The 27,748-nt window shown below is 48.3% G+C and overlaps 2 protein-coding genes across 2 annotated transcripts in view; one reads left to right on the top strand and one right to left on the bottom strand.

Moving 5' to 3' along the window:
- Window positions 1–27,748, bottom strand: part of LOC149317815 (D-beta-hydroxybutyrate dehydrogenase, mitochondrial-like) — a 381,124-nt gene that overhangs the window by 98,940 nt on the left and 254,436 nt on the right. The gene's annotated exons all lie outside the window — the stretch shown is intronic.
- Window positions 331–12,365, top strand: LOC149317823 (xyloside xylosyltransferase 1-like). Its single transcript, XM_089508520.1, has 4 exons — window positions 331–969; window positions 3,694–3,841; window positions 4,990–5,122; window positions 7,167–12,365. The coding sequence occupies exons 1-4, from the start codon at window positions 556–558 to the stop codon at window positions 7,561–7,563; spliced, it is 1,092 nt and encodes a 363-aa protein (XP_089364646.1). The 5' UTR covers window positions 331–555; the 3' UTR covers window positions 7,564–12,365.

The raw sequence follows: 27,748 nt of genomic DNA, 5'->3' as shown, positions 1-27,748 counted from the left end.
CAAAGCCTCGGGGCTCCTCCTCGGGGCAGGGACTGGGGCTCGGTCTCCTGAGGATGGCTTTCTGGAAGCAGCCGCAGGAATGAAGCCAGCCTGACCCTTCATGGCTTTGGTCGGGTCTTTTCAGGCGAGGAGGCATAGAGCCCGCAGGCTCTCCCAGCCAAGCGCTGTCCAGGGCCCACGCTGCTTGGCTCCCAAGAAGGGCCCTGAGCAGCCCCAGCCCGAAGCGGAGCTCCCCCGCCGCCGGGCCATGCCTCCAGACGAGGCTTCTGTAATAGCCTTGGAGAGCCTGGCCCTGTCCTCCCTCCGCCTCCGCGGCCGGGCGGAAGGAGAAGGGGCCGGCGGGCACCCGCCCTTAGCGCCCTCCTCCCCAGCCCTGCCCTGGCTCCCTCCCAGGGGGACGGCCTCGCAAGAGGGAAGGCCTTGCTGCTGCCACTGCCACCACCAGCAGCAGCGTCTCCGCCGGGGCGGAGCCAGGCAGGCAGGCCGGGAGCGAGGGCTGGCCCTGGGCCTGCTTGCCGCCTTGCCGCCCCGGCCGCCGGAGCGCGGGGCTGCGCCATGAGGGCGGCCCGGCTGCCGCTGCCGCTGCGGGGCCCCTGGGCCTTGGCGCTGGCGGCGGGGGCGGCCCTGGCGCTGGCCGGAGCCCTCTTCTACGCCGCCGGAGGAGGAGGAGGAGGAGCGGGGCCCGGCGGCCGGCTGCAGCCCCTGGCCCCGAGGAGGCCGAGCCAGGCCCCGGAGGAGGCGGAGGCGGAGGCGGCGGAGGCGCTGCACTTGGCCTGGGTGCTCTGCAAGGCGGAGCGGAGCGCGGGGCTGCGGGCCAAGGCCGAGGCGGCCATGGCTTCCCTGGTGGCCCGGCGGAAGGGGAGCCAGCAGCACAGGCCCAGGCCCTTGGTCCTCCACCTCCTGACCGACGCCGGGAGCCGCGCCTTCGCCCTCGGCCTCCTCCGCCGCGCCAGCTTCCCCCAGGAGCAGGTCAGAGGCCCTTCGCGGCCAGGCGGGCGGCTTGGCTTCTTCGCGGGCTTTGCTAATGTGGCCACTCAAGGAAGAGCTGGGTCCTCCAGCGGAACTCTATGGTCCGCTTGAGCCAACGCCAGTCACACGGAAGGGCCTGGCGGTTCCTAGAGAGGACTCCCCTCTAGGCATTGGTAGTGCAACTCTATGGTCAGTGTCTGGCAGATGTCGACCACAGAGTTGCCCTGGAGGACCAAGAGATTCCTAGAGAGGACTCCTCTCTAGGCATTGGTAGTGCAACTCTATGGTCAGTGTCTGGCAGATGTCGACCACAGAGTTGCCCTGGAGGACCAAGAGATTCCTAGAGAGGACTCCCCTCTAGGCATTGGTAGTGCAACTCTATGGTCAGTGTCTGGCAGATGTCGACCACAGAGTTGCCCTGGAGGACCAAGAGATTCCTAGAGAGGACTCCTCTCTAGACATTGGTAGTGTAACTATATGGTCAGAGTCTGGCAGATGTCGACCACAGAGTTGCCCTGGAGGACCAAGAGATTCCTAGAGAGGACTCCTCTCTAGGCATTGGTAGTGTAACTATATGGTCAGAGTCTGGCAGATGTCGACCACAGAGTTGCCCTGGAGGACCAAGAGATTCCTAGAGAAGACTCCCCTCTAGGCATTGGTAGTGCAACTCTATGGTCAGTGTCTGGCAGATGTCGACCACAGAGTTGCCCTGGAGGACCAAGAGATTCCTAGAGAGGACTCCCCTCTAGGCATTGGTAGTGCAACTCTATGGTCAGTGTCTGGCAGATGTCGACCACAGAGTTGCCCTGGAGGACCAAGAGATTCCTAGAGAGGACTCCCCTCTAGGCATTGGTAGTGCAACTCTATGGTCAGTGTCTGGCAGATGTCGACCACAGAGTTGCCCTGGAGGACCAAGAGATTCCTAGAGAGGACTCCCCTCTAGGCATTGGTAGTGCAACTCTATGGCCAGTTGTTTGTCTTTTGCGTTTTTTCCACCTCCATGGCGGGGGTCCTGTGCCTTAACGCCGGCGAACGCGGAGGGAAGAGTGTGCTTTGTATATGGGCTGCCTTTTCCGTCTGGCAGAAAAGAGGCCTACAGATGAACAATAGTAATCGTCAGTATGAGAAAATAGAGGATGGATGGAGGACTAAACACACTGAAGGACTGCAGCAGGGCTCTTTGCAGCTCAAGTCAAACGCATGAATCGTGTGGGATAGAAACCAGAATAGAGCCAGCAGAGAGGACGGCATCTCAAGGGGGACACCCCACTTCCATGCAGACCCAGATCCTCCAGCAAAAAGGGCTTCGAAGGTTAAAGCAGTGGTTCCCAACCTGTGGGTCAGGACCCCTTTGGGGGTCGAATGACCCTTTCATGGGGGTTGCCTAAGACCATTGGAAAACACCTATTTAATTACAGTTATGAAGTAGCAACGAATAATTTCATGGGTTTGGGTCACCGCAAGATGAGGAACTGTATTAAAGGGTGGCGGCATTAGGAAGGTTGGGAACCACTGGGCTAAGGAAACAAGTCGCCCCATCATCCTCTTCTGCCCCATTGACACACTTCCTTCCATCCCACCCTAATTTCTCTCTAGTCCTGGCTGTCCAAATGCTCCCCACAGATGTGTATTCAGAGTTTCCAGAAGTTACTTTTGCTTTCTCGCACTCTCTCTGCCATCCCCACGAAGCAAGCCTCTCTACAGAACCTTGTGGTCCATTTCTCCCAATACTGGTCTTTCTTTTCCTGAGGCCCAACTCCTAATGTTGAATAACACTAATTAACACACAAAGGACTCTGCCCCCTTTGCCTCATGCTCTGGGGTGCTCTGGGGGTGTCAGGCTCCCAATTGCAGCCCCCCTCTTGCAACAAGAGACTGTACTTTGAAAAGGGAACAGCTTTATTGAAGAAAGAGATACATACAACAGAAGTGACTTTTTCATCAGGAATGAAAGGAAGCATGAACATATTGTTTTTACAACCCCATCAAGCAATAAAGCAAACTACTTGGATAACTCTTTCCTGCGCAAGGATGACTCTCCTCCCTGGTGATGCCATGTCCTCCAGTCTGGGCTCTTGGCAAAACTTAAAACCATTAAGTGCTCACACGGCGTTCTCTCCCTTCTGCACCTGTGGCCTTGAGGTACAAACCTTAAGCCACAACAGGACTAAGTTATATTAAACCTTAACAGCCTATACATAGTTAAGCAGAACTGGAAACCCCATCATCCCGCAACTCAACATAATAGCATAATCAAATATAATGAACATAGTAGCATAACATCATATAAGCAACATTATAACATCCATAAGCACTCTCTATGGTTCAGTTATCCCTCCCATCACAGAGACCAGTCTCTAGCCCTTTGAAGACAAAGTCTCTGCTGGCTGGGTAACTCCCTCCACGTTCCAACCTTCACAAGCAAGCACATATTTCAACAGCCAGTCTACCTCTTTCTAGTACATTCTATTAACCCATTATGAAATCTGACATTAGACCAACTACCAACTTAATCCAATAATATTCTAACAAAACCCTAAACCTATAACCCTCATGACAGAAACCCCAGAATGAATGAATGAATGACGGGGGTTTCTGACAGGGGGCATGTGGTGGGGTGCCTGGTGGTGATGGCTCGCTTGCTTCCATAGCTGCTGCTTCCACCTGCCATTCTGTGCCCCATGGCACCTTCTGATCCCTCTCTACCCCCCCCCCCCCGCATAGGTGGCCTTCCATGAAGTGGACCCTCTGACAGAGAAGCTGCTCCCCATCGTGGAGCCCATGCAGAAGCTCTTCAGCGCTGGCACCGGAGCCTACTACAGCGATGCCATCTTCTTCCTCTCAATCGCCATGCACCGCATCATGCCAAAAGGTGGGTCAGTCACCCCCTGGGCTTCCACAGTGTTACATGCTTTTGATGGATCCAGTGGATCCCTGCAGTGTGGCACTGGGGAAAGTCCCCCCCCCCCCCATACAATGTGTGTGTGTGTTGGGCTGCAGTCCTCCTCATCTTCCCTCTCTTGGCTAAACTGGCCTTCTCTTGGTTCAGGGGCTGATGGGTGTTGCAGTCCAGCTGGCATGATCTGGTGGGCTGCTGGTGAGGGGTGTCAGGAGGAGGGAGACATTTTCCCCAGGAGGCAGTTGCTGGTTGCGGCTCAGTGTTGCAAAACTGGGAAAGTACAAACCAGATATATGGAGACAGTGCCCCCTCGGTGCTTTCCTTGCCCTCGGTTGACATCCTCAATGGCATGCCCAGTGGGGGCTCCATGGGGCTGTCGTGGCTCCTTTCCCCATAGCCTTGCCTTGCTTTGCTTCAGAGATTTCTAAGCCGTAGGCGGCTCTTGCCATGCGCCACAGCCACAGGGGCAATTGGTTACCTGTGTGCTGTGGGGAGAGAGTCAGTGCCCAGGGGTCTGGCCTGGTCTGAATTGGAAATGGCCAGCAGGAGTGGCTCCTGGTGCTCTGCTCTTTTGAGCCAGTGCCACCTGCTGCCATCCTGGGTCCAGGAGGAGTATGGTTCTGGGTATCCTGGGCAGGAGCTGAGGGGCAGCTGCCCTTGTGTGTGGGGTGGGGGAGCCCTGTGTAGGAAGGGGCCCAGTTCTTGCCTGCTGGGCTGGCTTTGAGGAGACCCCTGGCAGGAGCTGTTTGGCAAAACACCTCCCATCCATTCCTTCTCCTTCTGCTGACACTACTAGTCTTCTCCTGCATGGGGCACCCTCTTGCCATGGATAGATGGATGGACAGAGGGCATGGCAAGTGGGAGGCAGTGGGCACCCTCCCTCTCCTCTCTTCCCTGGAGGAGGCTTCTGTTCCCAGAAAAGCAGGAAACCCCAAGGGATGCTGGGGGGGGGGGTGGCTGTACTGCCTCCTCCAAATGTTGATATGTGGCACACTTGCACATCTCTGTGGCATTTGAACTGAAGCACAAGGTGTCACTGAGCACCGTGAGCCACTCAGGTGATGGTGAGGGTCTCCTTCTGCTGGGCCTGGATGCTGACCTCCCCCCTTTTGCTACCCCAGAGATTTCACGGCTCATTCAGGTGGACATGGACGTGGAGTACCGAGCTGACATCCAGGAGCTCTTTAAGGAGTTTGACCACTTCCCGGAAGGAGCCGTCATCGGCATTGCCCAGGAGATGCAGCCGGTCTACCGGTAGGTGCCTGCAGCCATGGGGCTGGCAGTGCTGGGGTGCGTGCGTGTGTGTGTGTGTCTTTGTGTCCATGTGCAAGGGGTGGTGGCGGTGTATGTGAGGGGAACTCCTTCTTGCGCCGCTTGCTGGGGTTGACAGAATCATACCTGAGAGTCAATTTTTAAAGGCCTTGGCTGTTTCTTGGGCCACTCAGAGGGAGCCGCTGCTCTCCAGTGGGTCCAACTGCTGCTCACTGAGGAAGACGGCATCCCCTGATGGGTGGCTGGAAGCCAACCATCTCCCAGAATTTGAGGGAGGCACTGCTTGATCTGGCCAGAAGTTGAGGGTCTTTGTCAATCCTGGGTGAGAAGGGAGCCTCACTGAGCTCCTCCAGCCTCCCACCCGCCAGAGGGTACTTTCAGGCTGTGTAGTATAGTAGTTTGAAGGTTGGACTACAAAACCCACTGGGCAACTTTGGGCAAGTCCTACTCTCTCAGCCTCAGAGGAGGGCAATCGAGGCAAACCCCCTGTAAACAAATCTTGCCAAGAACACCCCATGACAGGATCACTTTTAGGTTGCCATAATTGGAACTGACTTGAAGGCAGACGATGACAATAACAAAGTTTGAGATCCCCCCCTTCTTTGAGAAATAGTTTCATTTAGGAATAGTCAAGCTTTGGAACTGGACTTTTGGGTCATTCTCCTTTGGGGAGAGAAAAGGCTGTTCCCCTTTCGTTCCCCCTTCTGGTCCCCAGTGCAAAAAGTAAAGCAGGGACCTTCTTGGTTCAAACCAAGGCAACCCCTCCCCCTTGTTTCTGGTGTATCAAAAGGGGGGAAATTGTATTGTCCTTTTAACGGTGTCCCCTGACCCTAATCCAGAGGAGGTGAGCCAGGATGGGACTAGGAGGCTGTGGAGAACTGGCAGAGCTGTGCCTCCCCCTGCCCTCGCCCCCCATCAGCCTCCTGTCAGACTGACCCAGACCCAGACTGGTCTCTGCCTCCAAACTAGCACCTGAAGCTGGATCAGGACAGAACCAGCTATAGCCCTATCCCAATGGAAGCCTGGCTGCTTATGGGATCTCACCTGCCCCCCTCTCCACTTTTCCTGGAGCGATCCGTCAAAGCCCTTCCCTTGCTGGTGGCTGCTCTGGATTCCAGATTGGGCCTCATAGTGATCAGAGTCATAGAGTTATAAGGGAACTCAAAGGCCATCCAGTCCAACTCCCTTCCACCATGCATGAACTCACAATCAAAGAATCCTCAATAGATGAGCATCCAGCCTCTGTTTAAAAACCTCCAAAGAAGGAGATGCCACCAGACTCCAAGGGCATCTGCATTCCACGGTCAAACAGCTCTGACCACCAGGGTGTCCACCATGCCTGGACTTTGGGGGCTGGAGGTTTTTAAAGAGAGGTTGGTTCAGTGGAGCCAGAAACAGCACCGCCACTGAGGGGGACGGGGACTGGGGGGCTCCGATTCCTTCCCCCTCCAGAGCCTGGCTTGGCTTGGCTTCCTTTCTTGGAGCAGCTAGTGTTGGGGAGGTGTTGTTCCCCATGGGGCCGGCTATTTTTAGGGCTGGCTGTTGGCCAACTGAAGCCAGTGGGTTTTCTGGAAAACAACAGTTGCAAAAGGAAAAAAGTTACACAGCTATTCGCATCTGCTGCTTGTTTTCTGTCACTACTCCTTCCTTCCTTCCTTCCTTCCCTTCAATCTTTCCTTTTCCTTGTTCCTTCCTTCCTTTCTTCTTCCTTTCTTCCTCCCACCACCTCTCTTTCTCCATCTTTCTTCCTTCCTCCTTTCTCCTTCTTCCTTTGTTGGTCTTTCAAGTCAGTCAGAAGCCCCAAGTGAGCAGAAGGTATGCTAAGGATGATGGGCTGCAGCCCCACAGCCTTCTGGGAAGTGGGAGTAGCACATGAGGCTATTCTGGCTCTGTAGGGAGATGGGGAGTTGGGGGCACATCAATGGTGGTGGGTGGGAGGATGGACCAATCAGATGAAAGGGGATCCAGCCTCCTCTTCTCGCTCAATTCTGGCTTTTCTCTCTTTTGCTCCCCACCCCCATGGCAGGCACCTTTTCTGGCAATACCGGAAGGAGCACCCGGGGACCCTGGTGGGGGACCCTCCCCCGCGTGGGCTGCCTGGCTTCAACAGTGGGGTGCTTCTGCTGGACCTGGAGGCCATGCGCCGCTCTGCGCTCTACAACAGCCTGCTGGAGGAGGAGGCAGTGCGCCAGCTGGCCGACAAGTATCACTTCCGGGGACATCTGGGCGACCAGGACTTCTTCACCCTGGTTGGCATGGAGCACCCGGGGCTCTTCCACATCCTGGACTGCACCTGGAACCGCCAGCTCTGCACCTGGTGGCGCGACCACGGCTACGCTGAGGTCTTTGAGCACTACTTCCACTGTGACGGCCACGTCAAGATCTACCATGGCAACTGCAACACCCCCATTCCCCAGGAGTAGACCCTGGACACTGGGGATGGGCACAGGAAGGGGTGCCTGACTGCCAGGAGGGGGCTGTGTAGGGCTACTCCCAGCCCACCCCCATGTGGCCTCCTTTGGCAACTTCTCTCTGGATGTGGCTGGGGGGAGGGGGGCTCTTGGGGCTTCCGGTCAGGATATGCCCCCCCCCACTGGCTCACCATGAGACAATGGTCTGGCCAGCCGGCCAAGCATTTCCCCTCTGGCCGCCATACCACCAGGAAGCAGCCAGCTTCCTCTTGAGGAATCCTGGCAAGAGACAGGGCGGCTGGAGGAGGGGCCTGTCGCATGGGGGCAGTGAGCCTGTGTACAACTACAAGGGGGCAGTGCAGGGGGGTGCCTTTCCCTTGTAGAGCAGAGGTGGTGATCCACATTCAGGTCAGTGTCCATGGTGGGTCTGGCAGGAGAGAATGCCTTGTGGAGCCAGTCTGGGTTCTTTAAAAGTTGCCCTGCCATCACAGACCCATGTACTCACCTTGCCTGCAGCTGCATTGGGGGGGCTCTGGGGCCCTTTGTTCCTTGTGGGCCCCCCAGGACCAACCAGATTTGGGCAGGAGCTGCTCCTGGGGAGCCTGATGCACCCCTTGTTGGCTTGGGGTTCAGAGGATTAAAGACCTGGCCAGCCCCCAGTGAGGTCCCCAAAAAGGAGAGAAGGAAAGGTGGAGGAGGAGAGGGCACCTGCTCCTTGTTGGGTTACTGCTGAGGGTGGAATAAAATGTATATGAGGCTGTTGGCCCTTTGCCTGGAGGATGTGCATCTCTGTCTGCCTCTAATGGCTAGGGAAATGGCTCCATTGGGATTTGTATCCATGCTCCTCTCCTTGGCTGAGACCTTACCCCCCCCCCCCATTACTAGTGGACAGGAGCACCTGGAGCTCAGGGTTGCCAGTGAGAGCAGACGCAAGAGGGGCTTCCTGTGGCCAAAGGCTTGGCTGGCAAAAGGGCACCTCTTGCCACTGGCCAGGAGAGGAACTGCAGAGCCAGAGAGGAAGCTTGAGCTCCTGATGGGATTGTCTGGCCCACAGGGGAGAGCGTGAGCCTTGCACACAAAAAGACACAAGGGCTGGGATCCGATATGGAGGGTGCCTTGCCCATGTGCAGATTCCCCTGTTGAAACAACCAGACATATTCAAAGCTGCAAAAAAGCCTGGCTGAGGCATGTGGCTGCTGGACATTCCAGTTCCCCATGAGGGTGGCATTGCAGAATTGCCCTGGGGCTCCCTGTGTGTAAAGTCATGCTCCATCCCCTTGGAGGATCTTGGCCACAGAACGCCCTCCAACAAATTCCGGGGCCACGTTACTAATAACGCTGATTGTCAAACCAAAATGATGTTCAGGTAAATGGAAACTAGAGCCATAGCTAAAAAGAGACCAGGCAAACCACAGAGACTGGCTTGGTGTATTCTCTTCACAACTTCTGCCAGCTTTGTGCCCGAATGTCTGGTGGCCAGGGATGATGGGAATTGTAGTCCAAAGCTTACAGAAGCCACCAGGCTGAGGAAGGCAGTCCTAGGTCTTTGGGAGGAATGGACAATGAGCTGCCAGATTCCTTCCTCTCTCCTCTGCTGGTCAAAGACCTGGCTCTGCTGCCGGAGGGCCAAGGGGTCCCTTCCTCTGGGCTGCTGGGGTGCTCTCTGGAGCCCCACCAGGGCTGAAAATACCCAGGGAGAGGAGGGCAATGGCCCTGCCGTCCACTTCCAAATCACATAGTGGCCCCCCAGCCTGGACTGAACCCACATTGGATGCAGGCGGGGGCTGGCTGCATTGTCTCCCCCCCCTTGCATGTGCCAGTTCCTTTGCATGGGGGGGGGGGAGGGCTGCACACTGGCCAGAAAGAAATGGAAGGAGACAGAAATGGGAGCAGCTTCCCCCCCAGCAGCAAGTCCCACGAGGAAGTATTTGGTGTGGAGCCCCCTCAGCCATTTCTAAGAGACCCCCCCCAAAAAAAAATGCCAGAGCAAAGGTGCCTCTGGGTGGGGCTCTTTTCTCAAATCAGTTGGAAGAGACCACAAGAGCCATCCAGCCAAACCCCTGCCATGCAGGAAATCTAAAACAAAGCATCCCTGCAGATGGCCAGGTGGGGCCTGATCAAAGCAGAATAGAGTGGCACTATGGCTTTCCTTGATCTAGATTCTAGACATTACATTTCTATTGATGCAGCCTAGAATTGCATTGGCCTTTTTAGCTACCGCATCGCACTGTTGACTCATGTCCAACTTGTGGTCTACTAGGAATCCTAGATCCCTTTCCTGTGAACTGTTGCCAAACCAGGTGTCCCCCATCCTATATCTATGCATTTCATTTTTTTCCTGCCTATGCGCGGTATCTTGCATTTCTCTGTGTTAAAATTCATTTTATAGAGAGATCTTGTAGCACCTTTGAGACTAACTGAAAGAAAGAAATTGTCAGCATGAGCTTTTGTAGACTTCTCAGATGCATTCGAAAGCTCATGCTGGCAGGTTCTTTCTTTCAGTTAGTCTCAAAGGTGCTTACAAGATCTCTATGTACTGATGCTATGACACTGCTATATCTTTGAATTCTACCACTATTGAAATCCATGTTAGCTTTGGCCCAGCTTTCTAATCTATTAAGGTCATTTTGAACTTTGGTCCTGTCCTCTGGGGTATTAGCTACTCCTCCTAATTTTAGGTGTCCTTTGTTGATAACTGTGTCTCCAATTCTGTCATCCAAGTCATTGATGTTGAATAGCCCTGGGCCCAGGACAGAGCCCCACTGGTCACTTCTCTCCTGGATGAAAAGGAGCCATTGCTGACCATCCTTTGGATTGGGCCGGTCAACCAGTTACAAATCCATGTAACAGTTGCCTTGTCTAACCCACGTTTTACAAGCTTGTTTTCAAGAATGTCATGGGAAACTTTGTCAAAGCCTTACTGAAATCAAGATATACTATATCCACAGCATTTCCTACCAAACTGATCATTTTACCACCCAAAATTCAAAGGAGAGCTGGGTGGGAAAGACGTGGTTGGGGAGGGGATGTGGGCCTAGTTCCTGGCCCTGCTATCAAAGGCATCAGGATGCTTGGGAGAGGCCACAGAAGGAAGGCAAGCACTCCATGCGCTGTGGTTTGACCAGTGTTACCACCGAGGGTAAAAAGCCATTTGGGGGGCTCACCCCAAAGGGTGAAGCCTGGTGGGGTGCTTTTGGACTTTCCAGCAAGGTAGCCCGGGAGGCCTCCTCCAGCCGAAGGCAAGGAGCCAGAACAGAGCATCAGGCATCTGACCAAGATCCCGGCTGCCACAGAGGCCAGGCAACAGGCTTGGCATATGGCCCAGTACATCCGCTGCTGAAGCCAAGAAGGTCCAGCAAGAGGGAAACTGCCAAAGTCAACACTACAGCCAGGCCACAGTGCCTCAACAATAGCAACCACAACGACAAAGCCTGCAGGGGGGCTTCCACCCACCGTGCCGTCACTCTGATGGCCCTTCTGGACACTGGGCCAGCGTTGGGCACCCTGATGGCTACATGGTCTGGACACAGTGTACAGAGCCATTTCCTGACCAGTAGCCTGGGAGGCCACCATTACACAGAGAGAGAGGGAGGGAGGGAGGTATTGAGGGAGAACCTGAGCCTTATTGCCAGGGGTCTGGAAGGATTGGAGGATCAGGTATGGAATCCCTGCAGGAGATTTAGCAGCCAGTCATGTGACAGGACAGGGGGCATCCCACCCAAAAGCAACTGCAACCAAACAGCCGTGGGTTTCTGACACCCCTCTCTCGTCCCTGCCAGACACTGTCCTGGCACATGGCTCCCTCTGTGGGTTTGTGTGTAGGCACTGCCGGAGTGGAGCCTGGGCACCTTCCCCTTCTTGTGACCAGGTTGGGGGGGGGGGTTCTGCCAAGAGAGGGGAGCCTGGCACGTGGCCGGGCGAGTGCCGAGCCCGGATTAGGCGAAGGACACGGCCCCCCCGGAGGTCCCTGTGCCAGCCGGGAGCTGGGTTTTGAGGTCATGCTGCAGAGCTCAGGGGAAGTGGCTATAAATAGGCCTCTTCTCTACGCACCAGTGCTCACATCTATCTGTGTGGCAGATGCACATGTGTGCCTGGGTCTCTGAGTGCAGGAGAAAGGGGGGCAGAATAGAGCCGTAGCAATGGAAGCGATGGGGGGCACTCCCAGGGGGTGGCACATACAAGCCACTGTCCGGCAAGGCTAAGTCAGGTTCCCACAGAGGGGCACAGGAGCCTCAGCTGCTTCTTCTCCCTGGATCCCAAGTGGGCTTGGGACCATCTTTCCTATTGCAGCCATGGGTCAGCTGGGCTCCTTGCTGTGAAAAGCAGAAGCTCCCCTGGCATTTCTCCCTCAATCACCACTATTTCCTCACCCCTTTTGCTGTGGCTGTATTTTGGTTGGCAATGCCACCAGAAGGACCTCTCCTTGGCGACACTCATGGCCAAAGTGAATGGAAGAGAAGCCTCCTTGCCCATGTACACGTGCATATATGCATACACATGACCACACAACCAGACAGAGACATGGCTGCACAAGAGGGCAGTGCATTGGGGAATCTTCTCAGGTCCCAACTTGGGCAGAGGAACTCCCTGCCATCCAAACCTTGCCAGAGTCTGAAGCAGGAGCATTTGGAAGTGGCTTTGGCCCCCCAGGATGGTCCCCGAGGTGTCACCAGGGCCAAACCCTGAGCCCCAGGGAAATACCAAGTGATGCCACGCCTGGCACAGTGCAAAATCCATAACCACAGTGGCCCAGTGGAGGCCTTTCTAACTCAAAATACCAATAAATGATGAAAATGTGTATGCACACACCCTTTTCAAGGCAGTGTTCTTGCCCTGGGATTTGTCCCTCGTGGTTCGCCTGTGGACTGGGGAAGAGGGTCCAGGACAGCAGGCAAAGCCTCCAACCTCACAGGAGGACCCTGGACAGTGGCCTTTTCCAGTGGTCACTGTGGAGCAAGGGCCTCTAAAAGGGAGAAGAGGAAGAGGGCTCCTGGCTCACCCCTTGAAAGGCCCACAGAATCATAGACTCATAGAATCATAGAGTTGGATGAGGCCACAAGGGCCATCCAGTCCAACCCCATTCTGCCATGCAGGAAATCACAATCAAAGAAAACTGGTGCCAACCAGAGTGGGAGGGGGCATGGACTGTATGTGCAGGTATATGTGCGTGTGTGTGATTTCTGTCCCTTGTGCCACCTGCTTGCCTGTCCTTTCCTGAGAAGGGCATGTCCCTCTGCCCCCAGCCCACCGCCCTCGGCCCCCCAGGGCTGCTGTTCCTCCTTTTGTTTCAGGGTGAGACCTTTTAATGATGCCATTAATATTTGCCTGCTGTGCCAACTTCCTTTTTCTCACACAGGTGCGGCTGGGGAAAAGCACTGCAGGTCCCTCTGAAGGAAGGGCCAGGTGGCAAGAGGGGCCCCAATCCCAGGGCGATATCCCTGAGAAGAAGAGAAGGGGTCCTAGACCACACCATGGGGGCTGTGGCTGCCCCACGCAAGGCTTTTGGTTGGCAGAAAGATCGTGCCAGCTCTCCCCCTCAGCAGCCATGGCCCCACAGTCAAGGCAGGGCCCCAAGGAGCCCACAACCTCCACTTGAGGAAGAAGAGCCCCACACCCCTCCGCCTGGGGCTTGGCTGCTGCACGGCGTTCTGGCTCTATGCGCTACTTTCCTGGGGTCTCCTCAGGGGTGGCACCCTGGTCCTGGAGGGTCCCTCTCCTGAAGGGGCCTTTCCCACCATCCCTGGGTCTTTCCAGTGGCCCATGCTTTAGGCCTGATCTCTGTGTTTCAAAGTGATGGTCCAGAGATGGTTCTTGGCTTTCATTCTCAGCAGTTTTACGTTTCATTTACATTACTATCCTCATTTCATGTTTCAGGGTCTCTGAGTTGCACCAGAGAATGAAAGTTCAACCTAGATAATGAGGACATCAGAATATTTAAAGTGGGTCAAAATTGATCAGAAAGGAGACTGCAGTCAAGAAATCAGAAGAAGATTGGGAATGGGAAGGGCAGGCATGAAGGAACTAGACAAAATCCTGAAGTGTAAAGATATCCAAATAAGCAACAAAGGTACAAGCCACTGTATCCCGCATCACTGGGTACGGATGCGAGAGCTGGGCAGTGAAGAAAGCAGATAAGAGGGAAGCCTTTTGAGACAAGGTGCAGGAAACAAGTGCTGAGGATCCTGTGGCTGACCAAAAGGACAAGCTAATGCCAGTCTACCCAAATGGGATTCTAGGCCTTACCTGGAATCCATTTCATAGAATCATAGAATCCTAGAGTTGGTAGAAACCCCAAGGGCAGAATAGAGCGGCACCTCGACTTCCCTTGATCTAGACACTATACTTCGATTGATGCAGCCTAAAATCGCATTGGCCTTGTTAGCTGCCACACTCACGTTCATTTTGTGGTCTCCTAGGAGTGGGTCTCTGGGGGGGCAACGCAGGACTCAGAGGTGGGCAAGGGCTGCCCAGACCCCTGCCGCAACCAGGGCTCTCTGTAGGCACTCCTGTGTGCACATATGCAGGAGTGTGTGGCTTTTGGCAGAGGAACCTGGAGGAGATTTGAGCTCTGGGCTTTGTTTCTCATAGCTTCATAGTTTCATAGTGGCTCCCTCGCAGGGCCTTTTGGCCTTTCGGAAGCCTTGCTTGCGTTGAGATTGTGCAAGAGGAAGCCAGGCAAAGGCTGCTATGACAAGGTGCCTGAGAAATGCCCCCAGGTCCAGAATATGTGGGAAGAGCCCAGATAAGGGGTCCATTGTCAGGGATGATGGGAGTTGTAGCTCTTCACCTCTGGCTGTAACTCACCACCTTGTTATGCAGCAGAGCTGACCAGCTTTGGCCAGTGGTTAGTGCTTTTCTCCAAAGCAGCAGAGTTTCAGAGAATAGGCTGAAGACCCTGACAAACTCTCCAAGCCTTCTCACTCTTCTTCCTCAGAAGTCTCCAAACTTCTCCAGGATCCTGCTGGCTCTTGTATCTTCACTCAAGACACCAGACAACTCAGTAGTCTTATATCAAAGATCTACTTTATTCTACTATATACAAAATACTATATGCCCTACAAATCACAATCTCTACAATCTCCAATACTCCAACCTACTCAACTACTCACAAAATACATTGGCAAACATAGCAATTATTATAGCCGTTGTTAATCACCACCCACTAGTCAGTTTCCACCCAGTGAGCGTGTACATTCATTTTGATTGGTTCACATAGTTCAACCCACACTTAAGACCAACATTTCATCATTTCACCTTGTACACTTAATGAATCTCAGGTGTTTCCAATTATACATTCTATGATTCTGTCCTTGACATTCAGGACTTCTAAATTACATTAGCTTTTTTATCTGTGTGGCTTCTTAATTGCTCTTGCTTAGTCACTGTGACTTTCACATACATGTTTTATTTTTACTACTGTATGTCCCATGTTGCATTTTCTTTAACAAGATTTATTTGTGCAAGCTGAGCTAAGGGGAGTGGAAATTAGCAAAGAGCAGCAGTGCTACAGTTTAATAGAATCGCTAGACTCTTCTTGGGACAATATTACGAACAGCTTGCAAAACTTGCCAGAAGCTGAGTTTAACAGAGACTTAATTGTGGCCAGAATATTGGAAGAGAACCAGAGGAGAATGTCTGAGCGCGGAGACACAGCAAGTTTAAAGATTGTGCCGAAACCACAAACAACACCTGATTTCCGAAAGCAGGAAGAAGCAGCTTCTACAAGGGAGCAACGGAGGTGTTTTTATTGTAAGAAGATTGGTCATCTGCAGAGACATTGTCAACAATTGGCTGCCGAGAGAAGCAAGCGAGGAGAGAGCAGTATCAAAAACAGTCCAAACCTCCATTTTTGAAGGACAGTGGTAATAAAAAGGGGTTTACAACCATGATTAGAAAAAAACAAAATACTAATTCTAAATAGATGGTTGACTCAGGAGCCTCTTCCTCAATATATAATAATATCAGTTTAATAAGTGATAAAAAAATCAGCTCATATAAATGCTGTAGTTTTGGCTGATGGGAAAGAGCTCAGTACTATAAATCAAATGGATACAGTTTTCATTCCAGGGCTAAAAGAACACTTTAGTGATGTGTTACATGTAAAAGAGTTAAAAAATAATTTGTTATCAATAAACAGATTAACAGACAGAGACTACATAGTCACCTTTGGAAAAAACTTGTATAAAATAACACTAAATGGGTCTCAAAAAAGATAAACTTTATTTCTTGGAAGACAATATTGATAGCTACAAGGTTGAAAATGCTAATAACATAGACAATAGTCCAATCTAAATACAAAAACCATTTAGATTATACAATATATAATCAGATAAAGGTCAGAGCTTTTCCAGTTGCCAGAAAAACTAAGAGAATTGCTTAAAGACCATTTCAATTTGTTCATGCAGATGTTGCCCAAGCTAATGGTTTGTCTTTAGGTGGAAGCAAGCATTTCCTAGTAACTGTGGATAGATTTACAAGGTTTGCGTTTGTGAGAATATTGAGAAACAAATCTGACGCTGGGCAAAGTGTAAAAGCGTAGATAAAAATGGTGAAAAGACCGTTTGATAACAGAATAGACACCATTGTTACTGACAAAAGAAGAAAAAATGTAAATAATCAACTGTTTAACTGGTTTCAAAAGGTGAAAATAAGACATGACACAACAAACCCTGCTTGTCCAAGCGAGGATGGTTTAGCAGAGAGAAAAATACAAGACATAAAAAGAATAACTGCTTGTTTGATGACAGATACAAGAATAAAAGATAGTTTTTGAGGAGGAAATGAAACATATATCAGACAAACAGAGGTCAGAAGAAAACTTATCCTTGATACAAGAACTACGATGTCGTGAAAGGTGTCTAAAACTTCGTGGGGTGCCAGAAACGGCACAGGAAAACATACACAAAACAATAATCCCACACTTAGCCGGATTTATTGGGATAACAGAGGCAGAACTGGAATACGACGTGGACAAGATCTTTCGCGTGAACTCAGCGCTAGCCAAAGAGAGACAACTTTCCAGAGACATTGTAATATGTCTAACAAGAACAAAAGTAGGTGAAGAAATCCTACAAAAAAGTTATAAGGATAAATTGATAACTGAAGATAAACCTATTGGGATTTTTAAAGATATTCCAATGGCAATATTGAAAAGGCTTCAAGAATATAGAAATTTGACACAACTGTTATCTAAACCTAATATGAACTATGCTTGGGACAGGCTAGAAGGAGTGTCATTCATGTACATACAGAGGAGACACAAAATAAATACGAAAGACAAAGCTGCAAAAGTACAAACAAGAAAGAAAAGGGAGCATAGAAACGAGATCCCAATCCAAGCAAAAAGAAGCCAGACTGAGCAAAGAAGAGGAGGACAAAACAAACAGGCAAAGGGAAGAGGACTTAAACAGGGCAGAAACAGAATCAGAGGGAAACTTGGATCAAGGAAACATGGCGAGAGAAGCAGAGAGTACTATGCGAGAGAAGGAGAGAGTACTATGCGAGAGGAGGAGAGAGTACTATGCGAGAGGAGGAGAGAGTACTATGCGAGAGGAGGAGAGAGTACTATGCGAGAGGAGGAGAGAGTACTATGCGAGAGGAGGAGAGAGTACTATGCGAGAGGAGGAGAGAGTACTATGCGAGAGGAGGAGAGAGTACTATGCGAGAGGAGGAGAGAGTACTATGCGAGAGGAGGAGAGAGTACTATGCGAGAGGAGGAGAGAGTACTATGCGAGAGGAGGAGAGAGTACTATGCGAGAGGAGGAGAGAGTACTATGCGAGAGGAGGAGAGAGTACTATGCGAGAGGAGGAGAGAGTACTATGCGAGAGGAGGAGAGAGTACTATGCGAGAGGAGGAGAGAGTACTATGCGAGAGGAGGAGAGAGTACTATGCGAGAGGAGGAGAGAGTACTATGCGAGAGGAGGAGAGAGTACTATGCGAGAGGAGGAGAGAGTACTATGCGAGAGGAGGAGAGAGTACTATGCGAGAGGAGGAGAGAGTACTATGCGAGAGGAGGAGAGAGTACTATGCGAGAGGAGGAGAGAGTACTATGCGAGAGGAGGAGAGAGTACTATGCGAGAGGAGGAGAGAGTACTATGCGAGAGGAGGAGAGAGTACTATGCGAGAGGAGGAGAGAGTACTATGCGAGAGGAGGAGAGAGTACTATGCGAGAGGAGGAGAGAGTACTATGCGAGAGGAGGAGAGAGTACTATGCGAGAGGAGGAGAGAGTACTATGCGAGAGGAGGAGAGAGTACTATGCGAGAGGAGGAGAGAGTACTATGCGAGAGGAGGAGAGAGTACTATGCGAGAGGAGGAGAGAGTACTATGCGAGAGGAGGAGAGAGTACTATGCGAGAGGAGGAGAGAGTACTATGCGAGAGGAGGAGAGAGTACTATGCGAGAGGAGGAGAGAGTACTATGCGAGAGGAGGAGAGAGTACTATGCGAGAGGAGGAGAGAGTACTATGCGAGAGGAGGAGAGAGTACTATGCGAGAGGAGGAGAGAGTACTATGCGAGAGGAGGAGAGAGTACTATGCGAGAGGAGGAGAGAGTACTATGCGAGAGGAGGAGAGAGTACTATGCGAGAGGAGGAGAGAGTACTATGCGAGAGGAGGAGAGAGTACTATGCGAGAGGAGGAGAGAGTACTATGCGAGAGGAGGAGAGAGTACTATGCGAGAGGAGGAGAGAGTACTATGCGAGAGGAGGAGAGAGTACTATGCGAGAGGAGGAGAGAGTACTATGCGAGAGGAGGAGAGAGTACTATGCGAGAGGAGGAGAGAGTACTATGCGAGAGGAGGAGAGAGTACTATGCGAGAGGAGGAGAGAGTACTATGCGAGAGGAGGAGAGAGTACTATGCGAGAGGAGGAGAGAGTACTATGCGAGAGGAGGAGAGAGTACTATGCGAGAGGAGGAGAGAGTACTATGCGAGAGGAGGAGAGAGTACTATGCGAGAGGAGGAGAGAGTACTATGCGAGAGAAGGAGAGAGTACTATGCGAGAGGAGGAGAGAGTACTATGCGAGAGGAGGAGAGAGTACTATGCGAGAGGAGGAGAGAGTACTATGCGAGAGGAGGAGAGAGTACTATGCGAGAGGAGGAGAGAGTACTATGCGAGAGAAGGAGAGAGTACTATGCGAGAGGAGGAGAGAGTACTATGCGAGAGGAGGAGAGAGTACTATGCGAGAGGAGGAGAGAGTACTATGCGAGAGGAGGAGAGAGTACTATGCGAGAGGAGGAGAGAGTACTATGCGAGAGGAGGAGAGAGTACTATGCGAGAGGAGGAGAGAGTACTATGCGAGAGGAGGAGAGAGTACTATGCGAGAGGAGGAGAGAGTACTATGCGAGAGGAGGAGAGAGTACTATGCGAGAGGAGGAGAGAGTACTATGCGAGAGGAGGAGAGAGTACTATGCGAGAGAAGGAGAGAGTACTATGCGAGAGGAGGAGAGAGTACTATGCGAGAGGAGGAGAGAGTACTATGCGAGAGGAGGAGAGAGTACTATGCGAGAGGAGGAGAGAGTACTATGCGAGAGGAGGAGAGAGTACTATGCGAGAGAAGGAGAGAGTACTATGCGAGAGGAGGAGAGAGTACTATGCGAGAGGAGGAGAGAGTACTATGCGAGAGGAGGAGAGAGTACTATGCGAGAGGAGGAGAGAGTACTATGCGAGAGGAGGAGAGAGTACTATGCGAGAGGAGGAGAGAGTACTATGCGAGAGGAGGAGAGAGTACTATGCGAGAGAAGGAGAGAGTACTATGCGAGAGGAGGAGAGAGTACTATATAGTGTTGCTCTGGACACAAAGTGCCACATTTCTTTATTTTATCTGTATGACTTGTTAATGTATCTTATTGAAAAACTTGGATTATGAATATTAAGATTTGTTCTTGGAATATTAAGGGTTTGAATTCTATTTACAAAAGGAGACGAGTATTTCATTATTTAGAGAAAAAACACTTCGATATGCTGTGTATACAAGAAACTAAAATAAAACAACAGGATGTGAAATATTTAGCAAACTGGAAGTTAGGCCAATTGTTTAGTTCAAATAACAAAAAGAAAAAAGGTGGAGTCTCTCTTTATATCCAAAGAATGTTTTAAAGATCAGGAGGGTCATTATGTGGGTGTTAAAATTAAAATAAAAGACGAGGAAATTCTATTAGTAGGAGTATACACAGCTATTAGTGACAAAACAAACTTCTATAAAAAATTGGAAAAGGAAATAGCAGAACAACGAACTACAAACGTTTTGATGGCAGGTGACTGGATCGGGGTAATAAAACCCATCCGAGGAAGGAAATCTGATAAGAGAGTAAGGAAAAACCAAGGGAAACTACCCAACGCTTTTTTCAGTCTATGTGAACAATTTGATTTGGAAGATGTATGGACTAAATTATATGGTCAAAGTCCAGGATATACTTTTTTTTCAGAACAGTATAATTCAGCCTCTCGCATAGATATGTTTCTAATTACTAATACATTAGATAAAATGTTGGATAAAATGTGTATACTACCAAAAACAGAATCAGATCATAAACCGATGCTACTAGAACTAAAAACAAGGAGAAACAATTATAATTGGAGATTAAATGATAATATTCTCGCTGACGAGACTTTTTTAGAAGAGTTGAAATCACAAGTAAAAATGTTTTTCCAAGACAATTACAATATGGAAACCAAAGATCAGGTAATATGGGATGCCTCTAAAGCATTCGTTCGTGGAGCATACTTGAAAGAATTAAGAAATGAGAAACAGGAGACAATTGAGGGGAAAATGCAGCAAAAAGAACAAGAAGTAATGCAAGACCCATCTTCTAAGAAGACAAAAATGCAATTGGAAGTATTGCGGAAACAATTGAAAGCGGAACTAACGAGAGAAGTGGGGAAAAACATGAAGTTAGTCAAATAAAAAAGGTTCGAAAACGCCAACAAAAATGGAAAATGGTTAGCGCAAAAATTGAAACAAAACCGGAAAAGAAATCGAATAGAAAAGATCTGTGTAAATAAGGAAGTTATAACTACGCAAGAAGGAATAAAGCAGGAATTTGTTAACTTCTACGCAAATTTATATAAGAAAAATCCAGACCTCGAAGGAAGGGAAATCCTTACACAAGAGAACATTAACAAACAAAAATGGGAAGAAATAGCGAAAGATATACATGACAGATTGAAGACTGAGTTTACAGAAGACGAGACAAGGAAAGCCATAAGAAGCTTGGAATTGGGCCGGACGGCTTTACAGCTTTGTACTATAAAAAGTTAGAAGATGTATTGATCACTCCCTTAAAAAATACAATGAAGCAGATCGAGGAGGAAGGCATCCCAGATTCATGGACCTTAAATGATATAACATTAATCCCTAAAGAAGGAAAGGACAAGACTTGTGTGGAGAACTATAGACCAATTTCTTTACTCAACACAGATTATTAAATCTTTGCACATATTTTGGCAGAAGAGTTAAAAAGAGTGTTAGTATCTATGCAAATAGATCAAGACCAAACTGGCTTCCTGCCCACAAGATACATCTAAAACAAAATGTCAGAACGGTGTTAAATCTGATAGGACTTTTTGAAAGAAACATTCAAAGGAAATGGGGAATGTTCTTCATAGAGGCTTATAAAGCCTTTGGCGGCTTAAACTGGGATTATATGATAAGGACCTTGATACAAGAACCTTGGTGTTGGAGATAGATATCTCAGTTGGATAAAAAGTATATACTCCGCTCAAACAGCAAGGTTATTGATTAATGGCGAAAGATCCCAACAATTTGATATCCGACGAGGAACTAGACAGGGATGTCCATTATCCCCCCTGTTATTTATAACTGTAATGGAGGGTCTCAATAACAAAATTAGGAAGGACCCCGAAATCGTTGGTGTGAAAATTAAGAGATATGAATTCCAGCTAAAAGCCTACGCAGACGACTTGGTGGTATTCCTTGAGAACCCAAATTCCTGTATACAGAAAGTTATTGAAGTGATTCAAAACGTTGGAATAGTGTCGGGCCTGCAAATAAATGTGCAAAAATATGTAGTAATAGCAAAGAATTGATCCTCTAAAGAGGAGAATGAATTACAAGCATCCACAAAGTGTAAGGTGGTGAAAAACCCCAAGTATTTAGGGATATGGATATCCAATAGAAACATTGAGCTCTTTGAAAACAATTATATACCCAATATGGAAGAAAATAAAACAGGATTTGTTGAAATGGTCAAAGTTAAACCTTTCCTTCTCCAGAAGAACTGCTGCCATTAAAATGTCTGTGTTACCCAGGATTAATTATTTATTTACTAACATCCCAATAATATCCAACTTAAAAAGACTAGAAGAATGGAATAAAGAAATAAGGAAATTCGTGTGGGCAGCAAGGAAGCCAATGGAAAACTTCAATAGATACTCAGATGAATGGAGGATTTGACCTTCCGGATTTACAACTGTCTTTCGAAGCAAACTGCTTAACCTGGGCGAGAGAGTGGATAAACCTGGCAGATGAGAAATTGCTAGCCATAGAAGGCTTTAATGACCGCTACGGATGGCGTGCGTAAGATCAACAGGGATTTTGGACACCACTTTGTAGGGAAAGCCATCCTAACAGCATGGCTTAAGGCGAAGCAGCTTTTCTATATGAAAATACCAGGTTGGGTCTCACCCCACGAAGCTTTTTGCAACAGAACACAGATCTCCAGTTGGTTGAGATATGAGGATATAATAACCAAAGATTGTTTAAACAACTACAAGATTAAAAGGATAGAAGACATAAAAAATATGGAAATCCAAAAACACTGGTTTTTATATCTCCAACTGATAGAAAGATTTAAAAGTGATGTAGCAATAGAAAAGTTTGAAATTAACAATACCGAGTTGGATAATGTTTTGCGGAAAGAACAAAAGAAAATAACATCTAAATTCTATAAAATCCTATTACAAAGGAAGACAGAACAAAACATAGTAAAAGACTCAATGATACAATGGACTAAGGACCTGGGAAAGACTATTGAGTTGGAAAGCTGGCAATAGACCAGGGAAAGGACTAGAAGATTTACAGCATGCCAAAACTTACATGAAAACTATAAAAAGATGGAGCTACGTTGGCATTTGAGGCCTGCAAAGCTAGCAAAAATCTATAAAGGATACAGTAATCAATGCTGGAAATGTGGAAATACAAAGGGATCCTGGTTCCACGTTTGGTGGGAAAGAAATACTGGAGCCAAATCCATTCATGTATAATAAAAATTCTTGGGACAAATTTTGATTTAATACCAGAAATCTATTTGCTGAAGATGACGCATAGAATCCCATGGGAAAGAGAGAAACAACACTGGCGTAAAATCCTATACATGGTCTCAGCAGGAAGATTACTGTTAGCACAATATTGGAAGAGTAACGAAACACCAACTATAGATGCATGGCTATTAAAAATATATGACATGATGGAAATGGATAGATTAACAAAAACAATTCAAGGAAAGGATGAGGAAGAGGTAGAGAGAGAATGGGAGACACTGAAAACCTTTTGTGGTAACCGATGGAAAGATGGATAAGTTAACGTAATACAAAAGAACTGTTAAGCAATACGAATTAGCTTTTAGAGGATAGGGAGATTTATAATGGTAAAGCAATAATTAGATTGGAGTTATCAAGAAATGTTAGTGCATAAGGAAACATTAATATAGAAAGGAATAAATTCTCAAGACATATGTTATACTTTGGAAGTTTATTTATCTGTTATATAAATTTGAAAATACAGTAATTTTTTTGTATATAGAATCATAGAATCATAGAATCGTAGAGTTGGAAGAGACCACTAGGGCCATCCAGTCCAACCCCCCGCCATGCAGGAAATCCAAATCAAAGCATCCCTGACAGATGTCCATCCAGCCTCTGTTTAAAGACCTCCAAGGAAGGAGACTCTATCACCCTCCGAGGAAGGAGTGCATTCCACTGTCGAACAGCCCTTACTCTCAGGAAGTTCCTCCTAATGTTCAGGTGGAATATATAATATATATCTTTAGGGATTAATATATAATAATGGCATGATGAAGGTACAGGAAGCTATTTATGTTAAACATTTCGAATTGTGAATAATATGTTTTTAATTAATAAAAGGTTAAAAACAAAACCCCAAGAATAAAAGATAGTTTTTGGGCAGAAGCAACTTTGACAGCAATACATATTAATATCAGGGCATTGTATGGGAGAGCGCCAAATTACAAATATTTGAGAGTTCTTAGACAATGTGCTTGTTTCAAGAGAAAAGAAAAACCCAAAAGTAAAAGGCTTATGTTTTTGGGATATTCTAAAAATAGCTACAAGTTTCATTTGGGTGAAAAAAAAATACAGTATTCTAGGTCTACAAATTTCGAGAGACAAAAAACGGAGGGGTTTCAGTTAAGCCAAAAGCATCAACTATCAATAGTGGTAGTTCCTCAGGCGATGAGACACAATCTAGGCCTATTACCACTCGAATGACTAAAAACAAGAGATTTAGTCATAAAACTACAACTCCTAATACAAAAAGGGATAGAAAAAGAGACAGGTCAACAGATTTCATTCCCAGACGTAGTCACAAAATAAGAAAGTCTCCAGATAGATTTCTTGTGACAAAGACAAGAGCTTCTTTAACAATAAAAGAGCCTAAAAGCTTTAAAGAGTTAAAAAAATTTCTAGAAAAGAACAAAAAAGATAGTTTGATACAATAGACAGTGAGTTTGGTAAATAAAGATGTTTTTAAAATTATAGACAGACCCAAAGACAAAAAAATAATTGCCTATAAAACAAAATGCCAAATAGAAATATCAAATATAAAGCTAGGTTAATAGCTAAGGGTTTTACACAACAACGATATAAAAACTATGATAAGACATATTCTCCAACTGCAAAGCCAGAAAGTTTAAAAAGGGTTCTAGCTATAACAACAACAACAAAATTAGTTATAAAACATTTTAATTTTGAAACAGCTTACTTAAATGCTAATTTAGATGAAAAAATATTTATAAAACAACCGCAAGGCTTTAAAAAAAATGATAGTCAAAGAGTTTATAAATTAAAAAAAGCATTATATGGTTTAAAACAGAGTGGCAGAGCTTAAAATGTATGCATTAATGATAAATTAGTTAAGCTAGGATAGAAAAGAAGCGTTACAGATCCTTGTGTTTATACAAAAGGTGATTGATATAGACGATTTATACATAACAGCAAAGTCAAAACAGAAAATTGAGTCAATAAAAAAAATTGTCTAAAAAGTTTGTTTTAAAAGATTTAGGTTTATTAAAGTCTTATTTAGATATTGGTGTTAAATAGACAAAAGAGGGACATTGTTTGTTAAGTCAAAAAAAATTAAAAGTTTGATTAAAAAATATAGATGACAAAATGCTAAAATAATAAGGGCTCCAATGACAACTGGTTTTGTGTCTAAAAAAACAACTAGAGCTTTTAAAGACAAGACTTTATTCAAAAATATTATAGGATCTTTACAATTCATTTCTTGCCACACCAAACATTTCTTATGCTATAAATGTTTTCTCAAAAAGGCTTAATGATCCAAAAATTAAAGACTAGACAACAATAAAACATTTACTGAGATATTTAAAATATCCACCCATGGTCCTCCTCCTCCTCCTCCTCCCCCAAACCCCCCCAGAGAGAAGAAGAGGCACCGACAGATTGAGGCTTTGGGGGCTGGGGAGGAGGCCATCCCAGGTGTGTGGGAGAGAGGGTGCAATGTGCCCACTTGTGCCCAAGGCCCAGCAGCTACCCATCCCTCTGCACAGGAGCCATTTCCCAAAGGGAAGAGACCATCTGGGACCCTTTCGCTGTGGCTTCTTCCTATGGGGTAGCTGTGGGAGGGTTGGACTGCATGGCCCCCGCCGGGGTCCCTTCCTTCTCTAGGAGTCGCCCCTTCTCTGGCCCTGCTCCTTCCATCTGGACCTCTAGCAACTCCCCAAGAATACCACTAACCCCCCCCCCCAATTAAATGCAGGAGCAGGGAGGGGGGCATTCCCTGTCCTAAAAGGAACACTAAGAGCATTAGGAATATTAGGAATTCAGTCTTCTCTTCTGACAGAGGAAGGAGAACTGCTGGGTTCCAAGGAAGCGTCTTCTTTCCATTGCAAATAGAGATTATTCCATTTACTGGACTTTGAGAGTCTCCCACTGACCGCCTGCAGAGAGCCCTCCTTGCCATCTGAACTAAGACCAGGCCCAGGACTCACATCTTCCATTTCTTTCTCCTGTTTGCCTGAAGAAGGAAGGAAGGAAGGAAGGAGCAAGAGGCCAGCTTCAAGCCAGTGAGGAAAGAGATGCCAGCCAGGAGGAAGTGCAGAACCCTCCAGTTGGAAGGCAGCCCCATTCTGCCATGCAGGAACTCACAATTGAAGCCCTCCTACCTTGAGACAGATGGCCAACCAGCCTCTCTTTAAAAACAGCCTCCCAAGAAGGAGGCTCTATCGATCTCCACAGGTCTTACTATCAAGAAGTTCCTCCTAACATTTGGGTGGAATCTCTTTTCCTGGAGCTTGCATCCATTGCTCCATCGTGTCCTATTCTCTGGAGCAGCAGAAAACAAGCTTGCTCCCTCCTCCTCAATATGACATCATAGCATATCCCCTCTGAACCTTCTCTTCTCCAGGCTAAACAGCCCTAGCTCCCCATGTCTTTCCTCATAGGGCTTCATGGTTTCCAGACTTTCAGCATCTCGGCTGCCCTCCTTTGAACACATGGCTCCTTTCTCAGTATCCTTTTTGAACGGTGGGGCCCAGAACTGGACACTGTTTTATTCCAGGTGGGGCCGCCTGACCAAAGCAGGAGGGAGCAAAGCAGGGCCATGCCTGGTCAGTCTTTGGAGGGGAGACAGAAGAAGAATCAAGACCTTTCCTGGGGGGGGGCAGCCCCATGGAGTCCCTGGCAGAGGAGACCTTCTGATGCTGCCAGTCCAGGGCCAAGGTTGCCGATCAACATATAAGATGCCAGACAGAAGGGGTCCAGGGGGGAAGCCCTGGGCCACTGTCAGTCCCTATGGGCTGACACTATGCAGCCAGGACATTCTTCTTGGGAGCGTTTATCTGCCAGCCCTGGAATGCTAGACCTGGAAGAGATGCCAGGGGCCACTCAGTCCAGCCCCCTCCTGCCATGCTCCTCAAATATGCCCCTTAACCTCTAATGGAAGATCTCCAAAGACGGAGAGCCACCCTCACCATGAGCCAGTCCATGTTCCAGCCTCAAACAGCTCCAAGAAGTCAAGAACCTCTTCCAAGTCTTCAGGTGGAACCTCTTTTCCTGCAGTTTGAATCTGTTGGGAAATGTAGTTCTTTCTTGAGGATCGTTAGAAACTCAGGAAGGTAAGCAAGATTGTTTCATCTCACTAGCAGAGCTCACTCCGCAGAAAATGGGGCCAGCAGCAAAACTCAACTAGCTCCACTCCTTTCTCCCAGCCCCCCCCCAGTGTCCCCAATAAAAAACACACAGCCACTTGCTTAAAAGTGAAAAAGAAATCAGTTTACTGTGTATGAAGAGATAGACAGGTCTTCTAGCTTCATGGTGCAAGAAATAGGAGGTAGAAAACATGCTTCTTAGAAAAGTCCTATCCCAGCATCTTTTCAGCTCCGGATGCAGCCATGCAAGGCTAGTAGGGAAGTGTTGGCTAGCAATGGCGACTCATCCTTGCTTCTTCTTCACCTCAAGATAAAGGGGATACAGGGAATGAGGAGGGGGTTGTTAGTGGGCAATAAAAATACCATAGACATGCATTACTAGAAGGGCTCAGCAGCATGCGAAGTTGCGATATCCCAACAGAATCCCTTGGTTCCTGACCTAAACTCTGTTCCCTCTCAGGCTGCATCCACACTGGAGAAATAACCCAGTTGGCACTGCTTTTCAGCATCCTGGCTCAAGGCTATGGCATTCTGGGAATTGGAGTTTGTTGTGGACCTGCTCTGGACCCCACAACATACTCCAACTCCCAGAATTCCATAGCCTCGAGCCAGGATGTTGAAAAGCAGTGCCAACTGGGTTATTTATTTCTCCAGTGTGGATGCAGCCTAAGATGGCTGCTTTCTATCTTCTCCAGGTCAACCCAGCCCAGATCCCTCTTTGCCCTCTGCATTTTCCAGGCCCTTGGCCCTCTGTCCTGGCTGCCCTCCTCTGGACCTGGTCCAGCTTGCCCCCCCCTTTCTTTCCCACTTGGCTGCAGCATCCAGAACTGGACC

The sequence above is a fragment of the Sceloporus occidentalis genome, unplaced genomic scaffold (assembly GCF_023333645.1).
Source record: "Sceloporus occidentalis isolate IW3139 unplaced genomic scaffold, rSceOcc1.0.p SCAF_2, whole genome shotgun sequence".
NCBI classification, from domain to species: domain Eukaryota; kingdom Metazoa; phylum Chordata; class Lepidosauria; order Squamata; family Phrynosomatidae; genus Sceloporus; species Sceloporus occidentalis.
Note: the sequence above shows the minus strand (reverse complement) of the source record. Positions and strands in the feature narration are given on the sequence as shown.